We start from the raw sequence: 21,716 nt of genomic DNA, 5'->3' as shown, positions 1-21,716 counted from the left end.
TTACTCCCTAGATGGCTAAGAGGAGATTTGTTACTTTATATGCCATGTCACCAAAATAATGGACACTGTTTGGTTCTGGTCAAGTGCAAAAAGATTGAAAGATGACCTAAAGGTTGTCACTAGTTCAAGTGGTGGTCACAGTACTGTAATAAGCATGCATAGATAGGTCTCCCAATGCGTCAAAACTTTATGAGGATGATTACATTTTGCTTGTCAACTCTAATTATATCTCATTCAAATGTGCGGGAAAAATACAAAGATTTAGTTGTGTAACCATGGAAAACATGGAGCTTAATAGAGCTGAGAAAGTCCAGCTCCCTGCTCTGGTGCAGCAGAGGTTATTTTTAGTGTGTGATGTTGTAGAGTAGACAGATCAGATGGAAGAGGGGTGCAGTGTTAAGAAAAACTCTGCTGTCTGATTGAGAGAGCCAGGATGCCCAAAAGGCGTCTCAGAGACACGCGGCCTCACTTAAAAATTTATGAAGAGGTACCTTTCAAATTTGATTAGATGTAATGGTAGAGCAACATTGAAAAGTAATCACAATGTCATAACAACACTCTGGAACCCTGGTCTCATCCAGATAATAGTCTAGGGCTGTTGAGAGGTGCAGTATGACCACATAGTTAAAGTGGTTTAGCTACACAATGCTAAAAGGATGCAATCCATATTTCAAATAGATTACAGCATTGGAGCATAAAAACACCAACATATCTTCTGCATAAATTATGTTTATGCCAGTCAGAGAGATACATTCTGCAGGCTTAGATGATAGTGGCTATAAATAGCACATAGGACATTGACAAAGGTCACCCATTGGAGTTACATTACTGTGTGGGGATAGGAGCTTGACAAAAGGCCAAGCATTTGTTATCACAGTTGTATTTTATTTATAGGAAGTTGTGGTGGTGACATTGTGAAAGGCCACCGACCTGCCAGTAAATAGCAAAGGACCAACCTTATTTATATTGCATTAAAGGTGCTACATACCCCACTGCTATAAGTGGGAAAGGGATGATAAGAGAATATCAAGATTCAAGGTGATTGGGAGAGATGCAAATCAGTAATTCATGTTGAATCCTTATGACCTAATAAGATAAGAACCTAAGAAATACGCAGCGCTACTTAAAGTAACCATGGTCAAAGTCAATTTACCGTTGTTAACAAGCAAGTAATTTTCAGTGAGAAAGTTACCATGGATTTAAAGCTTAAATCATTTTTCATACTGTACATTCTTGGAGAAATACCCCAGCCTATGAAAGTGTGATATTATAGGGAGTCTTTCACAGGGTGGCTTGTGGAGAAAAACCTGAAAATGACACCGGCCAAGAAAAACACACAGCTTTCCCAGAATGCTCTGCAGATACATTTATTCATGTAAACAGAACTGGACTACGTACAGTATAACAAAACCGCTAATGCCAACAAATACAGTTAAACAATATCTTCATATAAGTCTGTAATCAGGTTCCAACTACAGTACTAAACACACCTACATAGTTTGTTTATATATATTTTTACTTTTAAGGCAAGTTGACTATCCATCATAATGACCTCCCATGGAAACACACAGACACACTGCAAGTTACTCTACACTCTAGACCTAGACTAACAGGAAAACCAAAAGAGACATTCACATTTAGATGTACTGTTGTCCTTCATTAATATACTTGATTTCCAGTAACATTGCCAAGTCTATCATGAAAGGAAATAGGTGCAATGTTGTGACGTAGCTAATAAAATATTTGAATAAAATGTTGTGACATTTAATGTTGTGAGTGGCAAATGAAAGATCAATGAAATGTGTGAAACTGGATTTCTTCACCAATGGGTGGTTCGTTTAGAGAAGCACAGCTGGCTACTTTCCAATCATTACTACAGCCATGTAATAGCTGGGCCCTTTCTTCCCATACAGACAGTAGGGTACATACAAAAATGTATCATATTTTCTATTCACTTACTGTTTTATACTGTGTCTGTACATTTTTGGGGGGTTTGGGAATACTCCTGAAGGTAATATGTAAGCTTGTAGTTATATGAAACACATCTGCCGTAGCTAGATTTACTGTTTATAACAAGGCGATTCAGTAGCTTTCATCTCTATACATCAATGGTAGTTTCATATTTTTATGAATAAATAGCTTTGTACGTTGGACGACTAATTTCACACTTTCCATATGGATAATACTAGTAGCACAATACAGTTGTCATACCACATCTCACATGAGATGTTAACATCTGATATGAATAACTCCTGTCCTGTGGTATCCACAGCAATAGTACTTCCATTCTTGATGGCCCATCAGCTCATCTGTAAGTGAATGTGTCTTTAGTCCTCCCTCTCTGTGGCACTCTGTTTGGGAGGCATTGCACACTATACACAGGCACCAGCAGGTAAACGTAACACAACTTATTACACACATGCATAAAGAACACAGACTAAACAGAAACAGGTGTGGTTAATCATCATCACCTGACCACCATGCCATTTCTCTCTGCATTGTTTGTCTGAAATGATGACTACAGATGAGACCAAAAGCTGACGTTATATTTCTTATTTTCATTAGTTGCAGAAATGTAGGAAACACACTCAGAATGCTGCCTGGCATTTGGCAGAACCACCATGAAATTGAGTGTCTGTGGAATGGGTACAATTCAAATACTGAAATCTTCTACAAGACTGCTGCAGACTTCTAGCTCAAAGGCACTGGTGATCCCATAACAACACCGCAGAAGGTCGGATCCCTAATGTGTCGGTAAACATGGTAGCAGGCATTTACAGTGGCATTTCCTAATACTCTCTCCTAGCTCACACACTGCTGAAAATAACCTGAGGGAGGAGGTGAAAAACGATCTCAGAGAGTGATTTTGATAGACTCACTGCAGCAGGTGGAGGTAAATAGCCCAGGGCCAATCTGCTCTGGGTTTCCTGTGTATTCAGTGGTAATGGGGTGATCAGAGTGACTAGTGTCCATGAAGCAGCTGAAATTAATCTCACTTCTGAGTCACCATAATAGTGGTAAAAGAGAAAGGGGAATATAGCTTAAAGGAGACGTTTACGCTAACACTCACCCTCCTAGTTTCCCTCGTTTCAACCATCAAGACAGGAGTACAAGCATGGTCAATATCACTTATGTTCCTGGTTCACTCTCACTCACTTACTGTTCTCTTTCACACTCAATCACTCACTCTCGTATTGTCCCTAAAAGCAACATAATCAACCCCTTATTCACTCCATTCCTACTTTGCTCCCTTGTTAAGGTTGCCATAGAACACAATGAACAACGATGAGGCTGCAGATAGGTCTAAGCATCTCTTAACATCATTTGGTCAGCAACACAATGCTCATCATAATACTGGATAGTGAATGGCACTTTAGCTGATTGGCAACTTTGACAACCAGTGTCTTATGAGTTTTCATACGTCTTTCAAACATCTTACATAACAAAGACACAAAGACAGCAGACCCACACACACGCACACAAACATACACTCACATACAGTACAACAGTTTGAGTTCACGGTGCGTAGTTCGGGTTGTGGAGTCGTCTGTTATGGAACTAATCCCCCGCTCCACCTCCTTCCTTTGAGGTGTCCAGGCCAGTTGTGGTACCGTACCTGGGCCTACTGGATGAAAGGCATGCGTTCCTTGTTGTCACTGTCCCCTTCATGTTCCTCCTCCTCCTCACCAGCCTCACTGGTCTCTGTGCTGTCACTGGCCATCTACACAGAATACAGAACACATTGTAATTTCTACAAATACAAAATGGAGTGTACCGTATCAACTGTATCTATAAGAAAACATTCAAAGATGAGGAACAAAGGATTCAGATATTAATGTATCTGTCCAGTGTTCCAGATTTTTAATGAAATATTACCAACAATTAATGACAATCTGAATTAAAAAGATTATGAATAAAAAATATATAGAATTGAGGATGTGTCCCTGCTTGGCCCATTCAGAAACAACAGACTGGTTTGGGCGAATACTGAAAAAAAATAAAAAATGATTTGACAGCTCAGCCAATGAGACTCAGCCAATGAGACACTTGGACATTCAAATTAGTTCCCACGTGGATGCACTGGGGCAGATTGCCTGAGTCAAATAGTATGGATAGATTCAGGATTTCGAAATGCACAATAAAACTACTAGGACACTTTACTATAACAGCACAGTGATTATTTCACAAGTATTAGTCGTTTCTGTCCTTTGGTTTGTCATTATATTCCTGATATTTTTGTTGTTAGGAACTGTAATAAATACCATTTAAAATAACACAAGCATATTGCTATTACATTGTTATAACTAACTTCTTTCTGAAACAGGGTTTCTCACAAACTTATAAACAGATACAGAGACCCACAGACACACCCAAGGACAGAGGGCTGACGTAAACCTTTCATAAACACTGATAAGAAAAGGGTGCTTGGGTCCGCATTTCACGAGATAATAAGACACACACACACACATACCCAAGGACAGAGGGCTGACTACGCACACACAAAATCTCCTGTTTAGCTGAACATTTGGTAACAAAGAACTTTTGCTACAAGACTCAGAAGGATGACGCCCAGCTCATCAGGACCAATCTGAGAAGACAACAACCTGTCCAGAACCAACCAAAGGACCAGAACTTCCAGACTCAACCTACTTTCTGTGTTGTATAAAATGTCTATGCATTCTGTTATCTGGGCTTTTTCTGGAGGTTCTCTATGAGCTAAAGGAACGAGACCGTATACGCCTGTATCAGATATCTTTACTCATAATTAAACTGTCGCTTGTCATACAATTTATCACCTTGTCTGAATCGATCCTTGACCGGCTCACCCTTCTCCATATCCAATTATCAACAGAACCTAAATAACGTTAGCTAGCTAGCTACTAGCTACTGGCTGCTGCTATCTTTTAGCTGCAAACCACATGATTTAAAATAGAAGGAAATTGTGAGATGGTGGTTGTGTGGAGGATCTGCTTTGACTTGCTTTCTTGTTGGTTAGCCAGCTGGCTAATTTAGCATCGATAGCTAACATTAGCGTGCTAACATTAGCGTGCTAACATTAGCGTGCTAACATTAGCGTGCTAACATTAGCGTGCTAACATTAGCGTGCTAACATTAGCGTGCTAACTGCTTCTAAACATCCAGCAGGCCAACTCTAACCTAGGGTGCCCACATGTCCCGGATTCTGCAGGTCACTCCTGCAGTTTGGCCGTTTTTCCCACGTCCCACAACCAAACAATTATGTTCTACATTTTATTAACCAATTGAAAAAAAATGGATTCGTTCCAACCTGTCTCTTGCAGTCACTTTTCGCTTATGGAAAAAAATATATATATAAATCCTAAGAATGGGGTAGCCTACTGGTGATGCTAAACACTCCAATATTTGTTGAGATCTGATATTCTGCGCAGCGCAAGACAATATGTAGATTTATGTCTTAGGCCTATGGTCAACCAATCGAATTTCTCAAATCCTTTCGGGCTAAATTCTAGCTAAACTTGGAGAGGACAGTTAGGCCTAACTATTTACAAAAAGCATGCTTCTGAAAAAGAGCTAAAAAAGTAAGTAAATACCCGTATTAGACTGAAAGATAAGGTAATTTCGTCAAACTTGTGAGGCTCTTCATGCTCATTAGTTGCGCAATAAACATTATTTGCTACTGCTTCACTAAATCCCATTTTAGAAGTCTCCCTTCCTAACTATTTTACCAACCAAAAATATTTTATTGGCCAAATATTCCCAGATTTTCATAAAACAACCACACATGTAGTTTTTCGTTTCTGCATCACCAAATTTTGCTCAAGGCAAACGAGTAGGCTAGGTGCGCTTCAATAACTTGTTTGGTGCAGCGGACTGCAGGGGTGTAGTGCTGCCATCACTCTGCTACTTCTCACAATGGTGCTCATTTAGTAATGTTAGATCAAAGCTGAATCAATGTCTTGAAAGATCACATAATGATTAATTGTCACTGGGCACAGACGTCAATTAATTTAATTGAAATGACGTGGAAACAACGTTGATTTAACCAGTGTGTACCAGTGGGTTAGTATTCTACATAACAAAACCAAATATAATAGCATAGTATAACGTTACTGTTACACCAAAAACACCCTCAAATCTCATGAGAAATGAAGTGATGGTAAGCTGAATAGTGCCCAAAAATTATCAGGAGGCCAAAACTCAACAGCGCCAGAATGTGCTATGATTGAAAAAAATAAAATACAGGAAGGCTATAAAGTTTAACACCATCTGCTCTAAATTGCCCACGAAATAGGAATTCAAGAAGATCTAAATGCATATTCCCATGAAACTGATTGAGATCAAATGATCGGCATGCAGACGCTGTTTGGACATTTCACTTGTAAAATGTGAAGAATATTCATTCATGATTGACAGTTATGAAGCCATGGCCTATTTTGAAATGAGGTATGCCTAACTTGGTGTTTGAGGGTATTAAAAATATAAATGTTTCTTGAGACAATATGTGTGTGCATAGGTAGATGTTGCAATTGGAGGATGCATTTTATGCATTTGGGATGGGGACTTGCTGGTAAATGATTTTATTCATGAAGGCAACTGTCCCGCAAATGTCCCGAAAATCATCCTGTTGTCTCGCATTTGGGTATTTTAAATGTGGTCACCCTATACAAACCACATGATTTGAAATAGAAGTGACAGGCGAGATAGTTGTTGCATGGGCGTTGTCCTTTTTGCTAACACCAGTTGTGGATTGCTTGACTTGCTAGTTATCTTGCTTGTGTGCATTCCTGAGCACGTGCCTCCCATTATCTCAAGAATGATCCTTCTCCCCACTGGAGAATAAAAACATAAAAAAGACAAAAGCTGCTGGACCAATCACATAAGGGCCAAGCAAATTTCAAGCATAAAAAAAACATTCAAAGAGTTTGAGATGGGGTTTTACTGGACAGTTACTTTAAACATATCAACATTGAATCAACATTTTGTCAACACTGCTCAGGCTTTTGTTTCTTATGTTTGCTGCTCCAAATGGGGACGCTGATATTCATGGGTCACCATAGAAACTAGTGCCATTGGAAGATATATTCATTATTATCAGAATTAGTGTTATCTAGGAACCTCAACCTGTGTTGATTTTGCCAAGAGTTCTCTAGGGATAAATTACTCACTGGTGAGTCATGATGCTATTTAATAATTTTCAAACTTGTTGAATGCATGTGCAATTTTAGACCACTTATGAATAACTTGTTCTTGTAGAAAAAAGGTCAGGGTTGTGTACTTACCAAAGGAGTGGGAGACTTCTCCACATCCAGGATTAGCTTTCCTATGTTGCCTCTGTCGTGGATCCTCTGCATGGCTTCTTTTACCTGGGGTACAAACACAATAAGACCAAACACTGACTGTCACATAAAATCAATGTCAGTAATAACAATATATACCATATAGTTTAGACATTCAATCCCCCAAAATACAGCTTGTGATTTTGTTTGGGAGCTGTATGTGACTTTCTGAATAGAGTGCATGCAGTTTTAGGCACTGCACATTAGGTGGCAGTGGTGACACAGCAAGCCCATGAAAAACATAGCGACAGACTGTGAAGTATGTGCACAGAGGAGTTGACGTTGCAATCCGGGTGATAAGGGTTTTCACTTCTCTTCACAGCAACTTCAAAACTACATTTAGCATCTTCCATCCAAACTCTTACAATAGGAGTCAGCTAAAAATCACATTCTTAAATCACAGTCCACATTGTTTGCAGAACTGAATGCTATTATTCTGTGCATATAGCCTGCCTAACAATGTTTAACAGTGTTTTTAAAAAACGCATTGGTGCAGTGAAATGTTGTTTTACAGGGTTAGCCATAGTACAATATTCATACACAGCCCAACAAATTACACTCAACAACCACAAGTAATTGGTGTTCAGATTCCAAACTCTACCAATCATATGATCAGTGTTAGTACACACTCTCATTTAGAATAATCAGAGTGTTATTATCTGAGTGGAACAGTTGCTACATGTGTTAAGCTGAAGGTCATGTTTTAAAAAGTTACTGCCTGTTCATTCAGCTGGGTGGAAGTGAGAGGTCAAGCATTACACTTCCCAGAGACAGTGACTCTGAAGCACACATTGATTCTCTCTCAAATAAATCAGTGCAGGTCACTGTATAATCATTCAGTCAGTCATCAGAGCCAGCACATATTTAAGACAGCCAGGATGTGCCCAAAGCATGACGATCATCACACCATTTCACAGGACTGAAAAATACGTGTCATTTCTAGAATACTATATTTTGCATATTGCGTGACGTGGTCTGGTGGCTTTTCTGAATTGATATACATGGCCAGTGAAGATTAGCGTCCCTGTCCTTCATCTAGCCAGACTCAGTCAATACCCAAACCCTTCGTCAGAGCTCATGACATTTATAGATGATTGGAACTGCTCCCCACCCACCTAAAAAAAAAGTACTGCAAGTGTATTCCTCTTACTTCTAGGGAGGTCAACTCTGCCATGCAAATACTTTTCATCACACCATTTCACAGTATGACATATACCATGATGAGATAACCTATAATTGATTACCTCCTCTAAGTCAATGCCACTGGAGACCACTTTAGGTCTGTCTTTCCATGTATTTTTTTACCTTACTGTCAGACTCCATTTTAAAGTGTGCATCTCTGCCTCCATACTCTTTGTTCTATGTGGTGACTTTTCACCAATCCCAATGTTTCAGTGCTCAAAGTACACCACACCGTGCCCTGACTGTAAACTCCCCATGCTCCCTATCACCTGTTGCTGCGTAGACCAGAGAAGGGATATCTCAGACCAGTCTGCCCTGATGCATCTCAGAGATATTGCCTGTGTGCTCAGTGTGATTACTGCAGAATGAATCCATTTACAGCAGTCCATTTCCAGACGAGCACAATAAAACGCTGAGAGAGCAGTTCAAAATATATATTTTGCATCTTTCAAGGCACGGTGCATTTTCAATGTCATATCTGTATAATGGAGCAATTTTCTTTGAATGTTTTGAAATGAAGCAATTTAGAGTCATGAGTAGGCACCCATTACATTACTGTAATATCTTTAGTAAATGGAAATGTATCAGTGGTAACATTTCTACAATGATTCCGAAATCCATTGAGCACACGTTGTGTTTTCCCTGATTGTGTGTTGTTTCATTCGCCTCTGGGTTGGATAGATCTCTAGTTTCCTTTAATTCATCCCTGGTCATTTCTAATGGCAGTAGTGTTTGCATTCCCAGAAACCCACTTGAGAACACAATTAGGAAAAGGAGTGTACCAAGAATTAATCCTATAGTCAAATACGGCGAGATGCTCTAGAACGCTCTGTGGTGCTGTAATTCAACATGATGCACTCTGCAATGGAAAACATGCGTCACAGGGCTCTACAGTGCGACCATTTTACTTGTATAAGTACCTAAATATTTTGCTGTGCGACCTGGAATTTTAATTTAGGAGCACCAGTGCGCTTAGAATAAAGATGATCATTGTTGCAATGATTCCTTCACTGTACTGCATGCCCGGGTGCCATGGAGGATACGCTTGCACCATTACTACAAAGAAAACGGCTTGTTACCTCAAATATCTTTCATTGTGCTCTTAAATTTCTTTGTGCTCCAAAATCTTTCAACTTAGGCACACACGTGCTCCCTGTAAAAAAGGTCAGGGTAGAGCCCCGAGTCACATCCCTCCCTGTAGGTAAACAATTATCAGCATTTGAATAATTATCATTCATAATGTTCACCTTAAATCTAATACATGCTTACTAACTTCAGCCGCACGGAATAGCCCAGTGTACAATAGCTTGTTAAAATGTTGTTTTCAATGTCCAGGAACCTAAGTACCAGTGGCTCAAACTGGAGACCGGCTGCTTTAGTACTGGCAGCTGTGAGCCACTCCAACCTGATGGGTGGTGGGTTGTGGAATTAGATCTAATCCCCATGTTATTTCTCCAACAATTCCAACAGGATTTACCAGTTGGAACAATAACTATTTCATTTTCTTTCACCTTAAGACTAAAAACGGATGAAAAATATATATAATCTAAAATGTCTTTGAGTGAGACCATTTTATCCAGTTTGAAGGGCAAATATTTTTAGCCTTGGGATATCCAAGTGGAGTGCTATCCAGACAGTATTCAGTAGATACACCATGAAAAAAGCATTTCTACCAGGTAGGTGCACCCATCTCTGTCCATACATAAATTATGATGTTAGTAAATAAATAAACAATGTTACGGGAAAAAGTAGGATCATAAATACAGCCTTGTGAGGTCAGATATTTACTGTGATTGTAACGGGTGTCGTAATCCTCCTCAAACGAGGAGAGGAGAGAAGGATCGAAAGACCAAAATGCAGCGGGTTGTGAATACATAATGAATTTTAATAAACAAGACGAAACTAAACACACAAAGAACACTTGATACTTTACAAAACAACAAAACGAAGTAAACAGACCTGGACACGAACTTACATACAACGTGAAGAACGCACGAACAGGAACAGACTACAAATACCTAACGACAATGAAACAGTCCCGTATGGTGCGCACATACACTGACACGGAAGACAATCACCCACCAACAAACAGTGAGAACACCCTACCTTAATATGACTCTCAATTAGAGGAAAACGCAAAACACCTGCCTCTAATCAAGAGCCATACCAGGCAACCCAAAACCAACATAGAAACAGAAAACATAGACTGCCCACCCAAAACTCACGCCCTGACCATCACCCACATAAAAAACAACAGAAAACAGGTCAGGAACGTGACAGTGATTCAGTAGATCCCTCCATTTCTGACAAATATTGCCTAAGCATTTTCCTATAAGCCACTGCAAACAGAGTACTTTCAATGTTGAGAAAGTTGTGTTGGTTTGGACGGCTGTGATACCTTACTACCACATGGTTAATCCATCGCCCCAACTCATCTCCACCCCCCCATCTCTTAATCTTTAGGTTCCTTTGTTAAAGAAGATTTAGATTTAAGGTGTCATCCAAAACACTTTGTGCATATATTATGACAACATTTTGTGATGTTTTTGTTCATTTTTGGTCTTTGGCAAGGGTTATTAAGCCTGTTCGTGCTCACAAAAAATATCTTGTCAGTAGTCGAAGTCTATGCCCCTTTGTTGATGATTGGTCAACAGTAGGGATTCTTGAATGACAACAAACACTTAATTGAATGAGAGCTGAATCGTTTTCATTCACATTTTTTCACTTGAGAAATACTGAACTAAACATCTTAGTTAGATGTAAAATTGCGCGACTAAGAGCTCCTTGGCAAAAAACATTCAAAATAATTCTGACTATTTTGACGAAGTGCATAATGGTTATGGCATCTCAAGATGGACAAACAGTAAGTAGTATTGACGATTTTTTTCTCATTTTTCAAACTAAAGTCTTTTAAAGCAGTAATCAAGCACGCTCGTTCAGTTTGCCTAGCGGCCGAACCAAAGCATGCTGAAGGCTTAAGGGCATTGAGTCTTTTCATGGGCTGTGGAGGGTGGAAGGAACTCAAGCATGAAACCAGAACAACATAATCCAGACTGTGAACCAGCAGTCTGTGTCAGTGTCTGTTCCTGTGTTCAAAGCCGTTATCAGAGTTACTGCATTGGAAATCATGTATATTATAAAGTCTGTCACGTTCTGACCATAGTTCTTTTGTATTTTCTTTGTTTTAGTGTGATCAGGGCGTGAGTTGGGTGGGTAATCTATGTTTTCTATTTCTGTGTTGGTTTTCTGTGTTTGGCCTGATATGGTTCTCAATCAGAGGCAGCTGTCAATCGTTGTCCCTGATTGGGAACCATATTTAGGTACCCTGTTTTCTGTTGGGTTTTGTGGGTGGTTGTTTTCAGTCTTTGTGTGTCTGCACCTGATAGAACTGTTTCGGTTTTCACTTTGTTGTTTTTGTATTTTGAGTTGTTCACTTCCATTAAATAAGATGAACAATTACCACGCTGCGCATTGGTCCTCTCCTTCCACCGACGAAAGCCATTACAAAGTCATTCAATAACTGTGCTGGCGTGATGGAAGGTAGAGGGGTTTCATGGAAAAGGGTAATGTGATTACTCTCTGATCTCGCTCATTAAAACTCATGGGGATCTACATAATCACTACATGGGAATAGTTCAATCCCTCAGAGATGATGACCGTGGATGGCCTATATCACTGTTCTCATTACCATGGTACACACAGACAATGTACCTCTTTGTCTGGATCCCATTGTTTCCAAAACATTCTTTAGCTAAAAGAAATTACGTAATCCAAGCCTAAAGCAGAAATAGGTCAGGGACTGTTAATGTGATGTTAATTAACAATGATGGAGAATTGTGGCTGGTTGGAGAGTTGGTGGGGGGTAAATTGTGAAGCAGGCATATATCTGAGAACCAGCAAGGAGGCTCCGCCATGCTTTATCCATGGTGAACCCCTACTGTACTCCCTATCTAGATCCCGATTACACCCTTTGGTCAAGACACTCCAGGTTAGACAGGTGTAACAGTACTCTTCTTGCGTTGTGTACAATCAATCATCGACATGAACTCCAACTTGTAGCACCAGTCATGGAGATTTATTCTGATAGAAACAGCACAAAATTGCACATCATGCAATGCACGGCTCACCATCCAACTCTGCACTCACGCATGCTGGTTTGGTGCTTGTTCGCTGGGCAACGCTGTATTATTTTGGTAACTACAATTACAATATATAATATTTATTATATATATAATGAACTCCGGACCGGGAGTTTTGCTCACGACGCATCTCCTGCAGCACTTCACATATTCCTTTAATTCCCTCTCCAGGCCATGCCAGAAGAACCTCTGTCTTGTCAGGTAGACTGTTCTCTGTTGGCCCTGGTAGCCAGCTTCATAATGGACACCCTTCAACACCATTGCTTTCATGGAGGCTGGAATCACATACAGATACGTTTTCCTCGTTGTAACAACATTCTTTGAAACATGATAGAGTACACCCATCTTCATGGTCAACTTGTCCCAACTTCTGAGAAAACACAAAACCTCAACACTCTCGTGGGCACACTCTCCGAGATGGTTTTCTACCCCTTTCCACAAAGAAGATCACTCTGCTCATCACGCTGTCATCACGCTGCTTATTCATCAGTAGGTTGTGTGGCAGAACACCGACATTGGTCTGCTCTGATGGCATAACAGGCTGCGGAAGCTGTGGCAACAGCAGTGCATGTTGGACAATCTCACCCACCCAGCACCTGTGTGAATGAAGAACAGCTGCAACTTCATGTCTTGATAAAGCACCAGATGGGGGGTCAACAGTAGCCTGGCAGCTAATGACCACGTTGTTGGAGTCAGAGGCTTTGTCAAAGGGGTGGTTGGACCAGCGAAACATGTCTTGCACTCTCTCTGTGCGCACAGCGTTAGCTTCAGCTAGTAAGGCCTCGTATGGGACCCTTGTCAGGCGATGGAGTGCACTGGGTCATACGAAGGGCTCTCTGCTCAAAGCATCTGCAAAAAAAAAATTGGGCCTAGGGATGTACTTGATGTCAAACTCATACGGTGCCAGTTTGGCGACCCATCTCTGTTCGCAAGCATCGAGCTTTGCTTTGGTCAGGATGTATGTCAAGTAGGGATGCATGATATATCGGTGAACATATCGGAATCGGGCGATATTAGCTAAAAACGCCAACATCGGTATCGGCTGATGTCTAGTTTAACGCCGATGTGCAAAACCGATGTCAAAGCTGACGTGCATACCTATATAACATAGATACATGACATAATGACGGCACGTAAAATGTTGCACTACACGTGCAACACAGCGTTCCTAACTTAGCCCACAATGTCTTCTGTGTGGATCGAGCAGTCAACAAGTCAAGCAGTCATTTGAAAGTGTAAGAATATTTCCCTTGACAATCAACCGTTCTCTGTCGTGGGTGATGTTGAGCACCGCTACTCACTTCCAAGTGCGCTAGTTTTCAGATGGTGCCCTACCGGAGTTACACAGTAATAGCGTCACTGCTATTAGCTTCACGACATACATACCATGGAATGCCACTTGGGTCAATGCGTGTCAAAAAAGATACAGTAGCACTGTCAAAGCTGTACAAAAAAGTCTGCAAACAAGAAAACACCAGCCACGAACGATGTGTTTTCAATACCGCGTTGGTAATAAAGCAGAATATGTTCGACCACAACTTCTGGGGTAGCTAGCTTTAGCCTGGTACCTAGCTAGCACCAATACAACCAGCCTGAAAACAATGACCAGTAGAAACTGCAGTCATTTTCTTATCAATGATTTAGGAATCCTTGTGAGTAAGTATTAGCTAGGTTGCCACTTGTTGTTCGCCTATTGAAATTGAACTTCAGTTCATGAAAATAAATAGCTAGCCAGCTACTTAACCCTGTTGCCCAAAGCTAACATTATAAGCAGCCAGCTAGCTTCATCTGACAAGTGAGGCTCGACCGGACCAGGTTATGTGTTGTGAAGTTAGCCACAATAAGGATTAGGCGCAACAGTGGGATTTGCGGTTTGCCCTCAAAATAAAAGTATGTCATTGACAGTGATGCAAATGAATACAAATGTAATAACTACGTAAAAAATGTATGAACGCGTTAACTTATTATGTGACGTGCAGTCATATTCGTGTCCTGATTGGTCAACAAGCTTAATTGACACGTCAAATAGTGTTATTTCACATGTCAAATCATGGTAAACAGTATCTTTTTGACACGCAAAGATCCAAAGGACGTTCCATAGCAAAGACCCAAACGGCGTTCCATTGAAATCCTGGTTGAGAATGAAACGACTGAACAAATGAACAACAAAACAGCACAGCAAGTAAGTGAAAGAAATAGGTTTTAATTATGTTTTACTGGTAATGGGGACATACGTAAATGCCAACAAAATAACTTTTTGGTCAGTGTGGTGTGGTATGTGTTTGTGTGTGTAACCTTTATTTAACTAGGCAAGTCAATTAAGAACAAATTCTTATTTACAATGACGGTCTACCCCGGCCAAACCAGGACGACGCTGGGCCAATTGTGCGCCGCCCTACGGGACTCCCAATCATGCTGGATGTGATACAGCCTGGATTCGAACCGGGGACTGTAGTGACGCCTCTTGCACTGAGATGCAGTGCCTTAGACTGATGTGTCCATGTTAACTATTTAACTGTACTAGAATGCTTAAAAGGCCACTTTTTTTTTTAAATATCAGTTATCGGTATCGGGTTTTTTTGGCAAGGAAAATATCGGATCTCGGTATCGGCCAAAAATGTCATGGTGCATCACTAATGTCAAGGGATTATTATCTGTCCATACCGTGAACTGCTCCCCCCGTACCAGTGGTGGAACTTGTCACAGATAGCCCATAGAACTCGAGCCTGTGTGCAGGATACCTCGACTGTGCATAACTGAAGGACTTGCTCGCGAAGGCTATAGGTCTCGCTGTAGCTCCCTGTTCCTGTACCTGGGACAGCACAGCACCTAAGCCGTTGCTGGAAACATCCACCGACAGTAGAAAGGGTTTGTCGAAGTTGGGGCGGGCCAACAAAACCTGGTCCAGTAAGGCTTGCTTTAGCTGGAATAAGGCCTGTCTGCATTCTGCTGTCCAGTCGGCAACCGTCAACTTCCTGACAAGTGAGCGTCACTTCTTTTTCCAGCATGGAGCCTTGTGTAAAGTCGACAATCCAAAGAGAGGCTTTGCGATGGTCGAGCAACCTTTAATGAACTGTTGGTAATACACCACCATCCCAAGGAATGACCTCAATTTCTTCTGAGATGGAATGTCAGTGCCATCTTCCATCAGATCAGCTTCTGTTATTCCTGTAATGGCCCTCACCTTCTCAGGGTCTGTAGCTACACCATTCGCACTAATGATATGCCCCAGAAACTTCACAGACCTCTGCATAGCGTGACACTTTTTTGGCGCCAACTTCAGGTTGTGAGCCTTGAGACGCTCAAAAACAATTTCCAGGCGCTGTATTGCCAGATCTTCAGTGGGCGCATAGACCAAGACATCAACAAGGTAACACAGCAGGCTAAGAAAGTTCTGATCCCCAAAGATGTTTAGCATCATTCTCATAAATGTTGCAGGACTATTACATAACCCCTGTGACATACGGTTGTATTCGTACAATCTAAATGGCGATGTAAAAGCTGTGAATCTCCGGTCATCCTCATGCACTTCCACATTGTAGTAGCCAGAGGTAAGTTCCATTGTCGAGAAAAAGGCATTTCCACCTAAAATAGCCAGCGTGTCAGCCTGGAGAGGGAGTGGGTGGGTGGGTGTCTTGATGGCGCAAGCATTGAGCAAACGAAAATCAGTACAGAGTCTCAGGTCTCCAGACTTCTTCCAGGCAAGGACAAGGGGTGAGGTGAACTCACTACTAGACCTCCTTATGATTTCACGTTCTTCCATCTCATTCAACGCTTTCTTGAGCTTCTCATAAAGACTTGGTGAAATGCGTCGGTAGGGCATCCGAAAGGGTTTCTCATCACTAAGTTGAATGCGATGAAGACATCCGGTAGCTTTTCCACAATCCAACTTGTGCCTGGAAAAAATTGACTGGTACTCAGCTATGAGATGGATGAGTTTCTTCTTACCAGCAGGAGAGACTTGACAGGAGTCAATATCAATCAAACCTAAGTCACGTAAGACCCCGGGACTGCTTGAACTGTCAGGTCCGTCAGTATCGTCAAGTCGGCTGGAACCGATTATCAGTTAGAGTCAAGTCATCTTGGCAGTCAGTGAGTATGTCAGCCGTTCTCTGCACATGCTGCTGAAAAGCTGCTGGTGAATCATCATTCACACACAAACCATTAAAGTCCTCTAGAGCCATGCAAGGAAAGACATCGGCTAGAGTGGTGTTTCGTCTCAATGTCACTGTCTTCTGAGAAGGGTTTATCACTCTAACAGGGAGCCACCGATCCCCCCGCAGCAGAGCTACCGTCCTCCCTACCAGGTTTGACCTTGGTGTAGACCTTGAACTGCTGGGCTCAATGAGAACAGCACTGCCAGCTGCATAGTCTCTAGAGTCACAGCCCCTTTCATTCTCACAGTTCCAACTTTGTCAGGTACTTCACTGTCCCTCCATCTCTCCACATTAGCCATCATGTTGATTAGCTTGCTATCTTCACCCCTGTCACATACAGGAGTATAAACCCTCTTCCAGAGATCTCCATTAGTCTTCAGGTGGCACATTAAGGTCTTTAGGAGACCCAAGATGAGAGACCCAAGATTGCTGCCCAAGACCAGTGTAGGCACGGCAACTCTACTGCCGTACACCTCCATCTCCAGCTCACATACTCCCAAAGGCCTCGTCTTCAACCCACCACAATCAACCAAGACCATCTCTGTAGGTCTGTAGGTCTCAATTATGGACTTTTCAATACTCCTGCATGCAAAAGTTCAAGTAAGACACGAGAGCTCAAGGTACAAGCCATGGACCCACTGACAAGCATAGCTCTCACTTCCACTTCTCCTCCTATTAACACCTTGGCATAGAAAAACTCATCATATTGTATTTATTTTATTTTATTTCACCTTTATTTAACCAGGTAGGCTAGTTGAGAACAAGTTCTCATTTGCAACTGCGACCTGCCAAGATAAAGCATAGCAGTGTGAACAGACAACAACACAGAGTTACACATGGAGTAAACAATAAACAAGTCAATAACATGGTAGAAAAAAAAGAGAATCTATATACAATGTGTGCAAAAGGCATGAGGTAGGCAATAAATCGAATAATTACAATTTAGCAGATTAACACTGGAGTGATAAATCATCAGATGATCATGTGCAAGAAGAGATACTGGTGTGCAAAAGAGCAGAAAAGTAAATAAATAAAAGCAGTATGGGGGGTGAGGTAGGTAAATTGGGTGGGTAGTTTACAGATGGACTATGTACAGCTGCAGCGATCGGTTAGCTGCTCGGATAGCAGATTTTTAAAGTTGTTGAGGGAGATAAAAGTCTCCGACTTCAGAGATTTTTGCAATTCGTTCCAGTCGCAGGCAGCAGAGAACTGGAAGGAAAGGCGTCCAAATGAGGTTTTGGCTTTAGGGATGATCAGTGAGATACACCTGCTGGAGCGCGTGCTACGGGTGGGTGTAGCCATCGTGACCAGTGAACTGAGATAAGGCGGCACTTTACCTAGCATAGCCTTGTAGATGACCTGGAGCCAGTGGGTCTGATGACAAACATGTAGCGAGGGCCAGCCGACTAGGGTATACAGGTCGCAGTGGTGGGTCGTATAAGGTGCTTTAGTAACAAAACGGATGGCACTGTGATAAACTGCATCCAGTTTGCTGAGTAGAGTATTGGAAGCTATTTTGTAGATGACATCGCCGAAGTCGAGGATCGGTAGGATAGTCAGTTTTACTAGGGTAAGTTTGGCGGCGTGAGTGAAGGAGGCTTTGTTGCGGAATAGAAAGCCGACTCTAGATTTGATTTTGGATTGGAGATGTTTGATATGAGTCTGGAAGGAGAGTTTGCAGTCTAGCCAGACACCTAGGTACTTATAGATGTCCACATATTCTAGGTCGGAACCGTCCAGGGTGGTGATGCTAGTCGGGCGTGCGGGTGCAGGCAGCGAACGGTTGAAAAGCATGCATTTGGTTTTACTAGCGTTTAAGAGCAGTTGGAGGCCACGGAAGGAGTGTTGTATGGCATTGAAGCTCGTTTGGAGGTTAGATAGTACAGTGTCCAAGGAAGGGCCGGAAGTATACAGAATGGTGTCGTCTGCGTAGAGGTGGATCAGGGAATCGCCCGCAGCAAGAGCAACATCATTGATGTATACAGAGAAAAGAGTCGGCCCGAGAATTGAACCCTGTGGTACCCCCATAGAGACTGCCAGAGGACCGGACAACATGCCCTCCGATTTGACACACTGAACTCTGTCTGCAAAGTAGTTGGTGAACCAGGCAAGGCAGTCATTAGAAAAACCGAGGCTACTGAGTCTGCCGATAAGAATATGGTGATTGACAGAGTCGAAAGCCTTGGCCAGGTCGATGAAGACGGCTGCACAGTAATGTCTTTTATCGATGGCAGTTATGACATCGTTTAGTACCTTGAGCGTGGCTGAGGTGCACCCGTGACCAGCTCGGAAACCGGATTGCACAGCGGAGAAGGTACGGTGGGATTCGAGATGGTCAGTGATCTGTTTGTTGACTTGGCTTTCGAAGACCTTAGATAGGCAGGGCAGGATGGATATAGGTCTGTAACAGTTTGGGTCCAGGGTGTCTCCCCCTTTGAAGAGGGGGATGACCGCGGCAGCTTTCCAATCCTTGGGGATCTCAGATGATACGAAGGAGAGGTTGAACAGGCTATATGGGGAAAGTCTCTGCGTGTTCTGCATTATGATACTCTTCTCAGTCTCCATTTCGTCACAAACACTTTTATATACAGACTCCAAATCAACAGCTCTCACTGATGGGGACAAAAGGCCTAACACTCTCCCCTTCTACATGCAAGCTTACTAGTTTTCCGGGAGCTGAGCAGTGGTTACTGCAGGGACTCCACCAGCTGTGCTCAGAGCTGCGGAATTGGGGCACTGAGAGCGTGCGTGGCCAGCTACATGACAAAGAAAGCAGAGGTGATTGGCCCTGCAGTGAAAGTAAGTATCGTGTCCAGCATCCCCACACACTTCACATGGCCCATTAGATCTCAATTTGCTCCTATTCCCTTTTTGGAACTGACAAACTGTTGTGGCCACTGCTCCAGCACACGCTCCAGCATTGCAAGGTTGTGTTCCATCGGCTCAGCTGAGCCATGAGTAGCCTTGCGCTGGGGAAGGCAACGCATTAGGTGATTCCATGTGGAGCCTCACAGCAGGCATGGTGAGTGGCCACATGGGCCCTTCCCATGACAGCACCAACTTCCTGCTTCATTGTTGCGATGGCTGGGGTCACCTTAGATAAGTGAGAGTACCTCCGCTCCCTTCTGTATTCATCCAACCTCTCATGAACATCTGCAGTTGTCCACTGCTGTATTGGCTTGCACTTAAAGATAAGCGACAGTTCGGCGTTCGGGCAATGTCTGATGAACATGACTGTGAGCTCACCAGTTAGGTCTTCAACACTTTTTTTCATTGTCTCTTTAGACAATCTTCAGCAACCTCCATAGCCCTGTTTAGTCTGAGTCAGTAGTCGAATGGTTGTTCATCAGTCAGAGGTAATGTGGCATAAAAGTCAGCGAGGGGCATGCTTGAAAAACAAGTGTCATTAAAATGTTGTTTCAGTATGTCAAAGATGGGACTTGGGCTTTTAGATAAATCAACAGAGGGATTTCTGCGTATGCCCACTTTAACAACAATGCGGGCCCTTCCCATAAGCCTGCCCATAACCTCATCTGCTTGGTCCATCAGATACGCCCCTCTTACGCATATAAACCATGACCATATCCTCCCACTCATGCACTGTGCACTTTTCAGAGCCATCCCCCCTAAAGTACACCGGCTCCCTGATATCAAACTTCAATACCAGGTTCAGGCCCGACACATCCATACCTCTAGAGCTGCATGCATTCCCCATAACATTGTCCCCAACATGTCCAACAATTGTATTTGACTCCAAACAGGAGGCAATGTTCTCCCCAATGGAATGACCAATCTGCTGTACAATGTCTTCTATGAAATCCATGGAGACCTCCCAACTCCGTGTATTTGGCAAACCTCTTTCATTCACATCCTTGGGCGTTTCCATGGGGAAACTATCATCAAAACTCCCAAAACCCTCCAGTTTAGGCATAGGTGTAGAAGCAACTGGAATTTTGGCTGAACCCCTTCCAACAGATGGTGACAGATTAAATGTTAGGAAACCCCTACCTCTCCCAGCACCTTCCATCTTAATAACGGGAAATCAACACACTAAAACAAAAATGCAAATAGCAGAATATCTGTTAAAAAAATCAAAAATGAATGTCAAAATGTAACCTATATCTAGTACACTGGTAAAACTCACCATAGTTATATCAGATGTTTGTTAGAATTGCAAATAAACAAGTAACACAAAAGTTATATTGTTTGTCCGTGAAGAGAAAGTCCCAATCAATAAAGATAGTAGTAGGATGAGAAATTTGCATTTTTTTTTTTTTTTTTTTTCCTACTATCCTATCAATCAGAGAAATCATCAATATCAGTAAAGGGGGAAAAACGTAGTCGCGTCCCCTGTGGCGAAATGTGATATCGCCATAAACTGCACCAGCAACGTCTTATCTGATTCTCGATCGGCAACCACCGCGAAGTTCTGAGATGAAAATCCAGCGAAGGATGATCCGATCCAGAATAACCGTCACGGCACCACTGTAACAGTACTCTTATTGCGTTGTGTACAATCAATCATCGACACAAACTCCAACTTGTAGCACCAGTCATGGTGCACCAGTCATGGTGCTACACACAGTCATGATATTTATTCTGATAAACAGCACAAAATTGCACGTCATGCAATGCACGGCTCACCATCCAACTCTGCACTCACGCACTGTACGAAATATACGACCCCCCCTCCACCAGACACAATAAGTTGCTAGCTAGCTTTAGCTGGAATTCTCTACAACAAAATGCACAACAAATATGCACAAAAACGCTGCATCTTGTGTGATGTTCTAATAACATTTACAAACAAATGTACATAAATTGTACATTCAAATCATCACTTGTATAAAAATCACTTTTGACGTACAGTGCTTTGCAACCAACAACTTACCGCTGGTTTGGTGTTTTTTCACTGGGACGAT

At 42.2% G+C, this 21,716-nt stretch overlaps 1 protein-coding gene across 1 annotated transcript in view; it reads right to left on the bottom strand.

Annotated features, from left to right (window-relative positions):
• Window positions 1–1,341: 1,341 nt before the first annotated feature.
• Window positions 1,342–21,716, bottom strand: part of LOC129854285 (synaptic vesicle membrane protein VAT-1 homolog-like) — a 42,590-nt gene continuing 22,215 nt past the window's right edge. The window contains exons 8-9 of the mRNA XM_055921167.1: window positions 7,260–7,343; window positions 1,342–3,721 (exon numbers count right to left, since the gene is read on the bottom strand). Of these exons, the coding sequence (XP_055777142.1) occupies window positions 3,623–3,721; window positions 7,260–7,343 (183 nt within the window). The 3' untranslated portion in view covers window positions 1,342–3,622. The remainder of the gene's footprint in view (window positions 3,722–7,259; window positions 7,344–21,716) is intronic.

This window comes from Salvelinus fontinalis, chromosome 4 (genome assembly GCF_029448725.1).
Source record: "Salvelinus fontinalis isolate EN_2023a chromosome 4, ASM2944872v1, whole genome shotgun sequence".
Classification (NCBI taxonomy): Eukaryota; Metazoa; Chordata; class Actinopteri; order Salmoniformes; family Salmonidae; genus Salvelinus; species Salvelinus fontinalis.
Note: the sequence above shows the minus strand (reverse complement) of the source record. Positions and strands in the feature narration are given on the sequence as shown.